The sequence below is a fragment of the Gadus chalcogrammus genome, chromosome 10 (genome assembly GCF_026213295.1).
Source record: "Gadus chalcogrammus isolate NIFS_2021 chromosome 10, NIFS_Gcha_1.0, whole genome shotgun sequence".
Taxonomy (NCBI): domain Eukaryota; kingdom Metazoa; phylum Chordata; class Actinopteri; order Gadiformes; family Gadidae; genus Gadus; species Gadus chalcogrammus.
Window position 1 is genome coordinate 6,292,190 of NC_079421.1, and position 3,318 is coordinate 6,295,507.

At 46.7% G+C, this 3,318-nt stretch overlaps 1 protein-coding gene across 1 annotated transcript in view; it reads right to left on the reverse strand.

Annotated features, from left to right (window-relative positions):
• map1lc3cl (microtubule-associated protein 1 light chain 3 gamma, like) overlaps positions 1-1,087 on the reverse strand; it is a 1,709-nt gene extending 622 nt beyond the window's left edge. Inside the window, exons 1-4 of the mRNA XM_056600851.1 lie at positions 975-1,087; positions 779-834; positions 561-667; positions 1-175 (exon numbers count right to left, since the gene is read on the reverse strand). The exon at positions 1-175 is cut by the window's left edge and continues 622 nt beyond it. Coding sequence (XP_056456826.1) covers positions 1-175; positions 561-667; positions 779-834; positions 975-1,032 — 396 coding nt within the window. The 5' untranslated portion in view covers positions 1,033-1,087. The remainder of the gene's footprint in view (positions 176-560; positions 668-778; positions 835-974) is intronic.
• Between the last annotated feature and the right edge of the window lie 2,231 nt (positions 1,088-3,318).

The window sequence follows — 3,318 nt, forward strand, 5'->3', positions numbered from 1 at the left end:
TGAGCCTGCCTCCGGAGCTCCGAACATCTCCTGCGAGGCGTAGGTGAGGTAGAGGAAGCCGTCCAGGTCGCTGTGCTGCGAGTACACCTCACCCATGCTGGCGGACATACAGGACATGCACCGCTCAGCCACCAGCAGGAACAGGGCCTGGCTCGCCTCCAGGTCTATCTTATACCTGGGGAGGGAGAGAGCGTGAGAGAGAGAGAGAGAGAGAGAGAGAGAGAGAGAGAGAGAGAGAGAGAGAGAAAAGACAGTGTGGAAGGTGAGAAATGTTAGAGCGTCCTTTGAGTCACCTCGATGGTGTTCTTGAGAGAGGGAGATACCGCATCAAAAATTATAAAAACTCAAATGGGTGACCCAAAACCGCGATTTAGGAATAAGAAAGGAAAATAAGTAATACAGAAAAATGACAAAATGCCATTTAGGTTAATTGAATAAGAAAGCGACATGATTAGGCCTAACCGAACACAAAGAGGGGATATCTTCATCAAGAAAAAGGGGTGCAAAAGGCAAAGATCTCGACCAGCCGAGGTATTGCATGGGTTCAGATGGTTCCTTACCTGAGTAAGCAGAGGAACTGGCCCAGGGTGAGCTCCAAGGGGACCAGGAACTTAGTCTTGTTCAGTAGGGGAAGGGTCTTCTCTCGGACGTATCGTTCTACAATGACCTTGACGCCAGCAGACAGAGAGCCTCAGCAAACAGTACGGTACCAGAGGCCTGGATGTGGTGCGTGGTGACACGTCGATACCCCAAAATATTGTAAAAAAAAAATACTTACTGGTAACTTGTTAGGGAATTTGGATCGAATGCTGCACACTTCATCTTTTCTTGTTTCTGAATTTAGGAGAACAAAAAGCATTAAGAAGTAGGCCTGTTATTGTAGGTCTAACCAACCAGACTGTGACATGAATAAGAGCTTAACGTAAAATTCCAACAATGTGAATAAAACAGAGAGGGAACAGCTTGGGCCGCACCGAGGCACTTCCTCTGCTTGAAGGGAGTCATCTCCATGGACTTCTCGAAGGGAGCCATGTCTTTGTTTGGGATGGTTTGCTGAGACCGGTGGCGTTGCAGGTGGTGCTGTGGTGGTCTTGCCCGGGCTGACGGTGTTGTCCCCACGGGTGGAAGTTAGCAAACCCCGCCGCACCGACGGGCCGGCGGTTCTCTTATAGGGACAGCTTGGGGCGGGAGGGGGCAGGAGGGGGCTGAGAGGGGTCGTGCCTGCTGTTAGCTAACAGCCGGCCGCAGGCCTCCTCCTGCTGACCGACGTGTGGTCCAGGGCGGCTCGCCGCTGTGTGCTAACTGTGTGGGTTTGTGTGTGTGTGTGTGTGTGTGTGTGTGAGTGTGTGTGTTTTGGTGGTCGGTATGTGTTCGTGTGTGTGTGTGTGTGTGCGTGTGCGTGTGCGTGTGTGTGTGTGTGTGTTTTTGCGTGCCTGCCCTCATGCTTCACACATACTGGCTATTTCACAATGTGCTCTCACATATATCTGAGACATTAACGCTGATGACACAAACACGTACATACACATGCACACACACACACACACACACACACACACACACACACACACACACACACACACACACACACACACACACACACACACACACACACACACACATGCCCGCACACACAAGCACACACAAACATACACACACAGACACACACAGACACTCACACACATACACAGATCATAATGACGGAATCCTATAAGCTGAAGAGAGTAACATTATTGTGATCTATTTCAAACAGCCTGATGATGGGGGTGCACTAGTTATCATTCTCATTGTTGAGGGATTAGGTATCTGTCTTAACTCTATTTACATCCCATAATAATAGAGTTGAGTCTACCATCGACCCCCTCAAGAGAACACAGAAACAATGTGCAGGAGAAGCAGCTCACACACACACCCAGAAGCACACACACACACACACAAACACACACACACACACACACACACACACACACACACACACACACACACACACACACACACACACACACACACACAGAAACACACACACACACACACACACACACACACACACACACACACACACACACACACACACACACACACACACACACACACACACACACACACACACACACACACACAGAGAAGAAGTCAGAAGCAGCCAAAAACCAATCCTCCCATACAAAGTGCACGCTCTCCAACCAACAGTTTCCAGGGGATTAGGGTGAACATCTGGCCTCTCTCAGGGCCCCATTAACTACAGGCCCTGTTGGGGATTTGGTATCAATACGAGTCAATACGTCGTCATACTATCTGGTGGTCGACAGTGACACACAACAAAGCATTGTACTAGCAAATAAACTACGTTCATTGTCTTTTTAGCGCTTTAATGACCTTGTGTATGTCTATCCATTATATTTTGGGCAAGATTATCCGATATTACGCTAAATGTCGCCATCTGCTGGCCAGTGTATCGCTCCAGACCACTGCAGTGAACGTGGCAACAGTAAGGATGATGAAACAATAAAGCGGTGGAATGTAAATTTACTGGACAAAACTAACGTTAAAGTTGAAATGGCTTGTTTAAGAATGAACGATGTGTTTAACATTTATTTACAATTTATTAATATGTGTAAAAGTACAAAAAACAGCTACACCAACAACAACAGTTCCTATCACAATATTTACTACAACAGGCGCAAAAGATACGACTAAGCTAGTACTAGGGCAGGCCTACTACTCCTTACTAGGCCCAGTACTACCACAAGCCTACGAATATTATTATAATAATAATAATAATAATAATAATAATAATAATAATAATAATAATAATAATAATAAATAAATAATAACTATTATTATTATTATTCGTAATAATGTTGTTATGAAAGTATCCAAACCATGATAATACAAATAACAATCCAAACCTATTTGGTAAATGTTAAGAATATATATAGTGAGTAGGGTTACGAGTGAAGGGTAGTTGGCCAAACAGTGGAACGCACCCCTCCCAGAGGTCCTAGGGACGGAGTGAAGGGGAGTGGAACGCACCCCTCCCAGAGATCCTAGGGACGGAGTGAAGGGGAGTGGAACGCACCCCTCCCAGAGTTCCTAGGGACCGAGTGAAGGGGAGTGTAACACATCCCTCCGAGAGGTCCTAGGGACCGAGTGAATGGGAGTAGACTTAACAGTGGAATGGACCCAGAGGTCCTAGGGACCAAGTGAAGGGTAGAAACAGACTAAACATTCGAACGGAGCCCTCTCAAAAGTCCTGCGGTCCGAGTTGGACATCCTAGGGGTTTTCCATGCGTCCGTTCGAAAAACTTCTCCGACCAATCC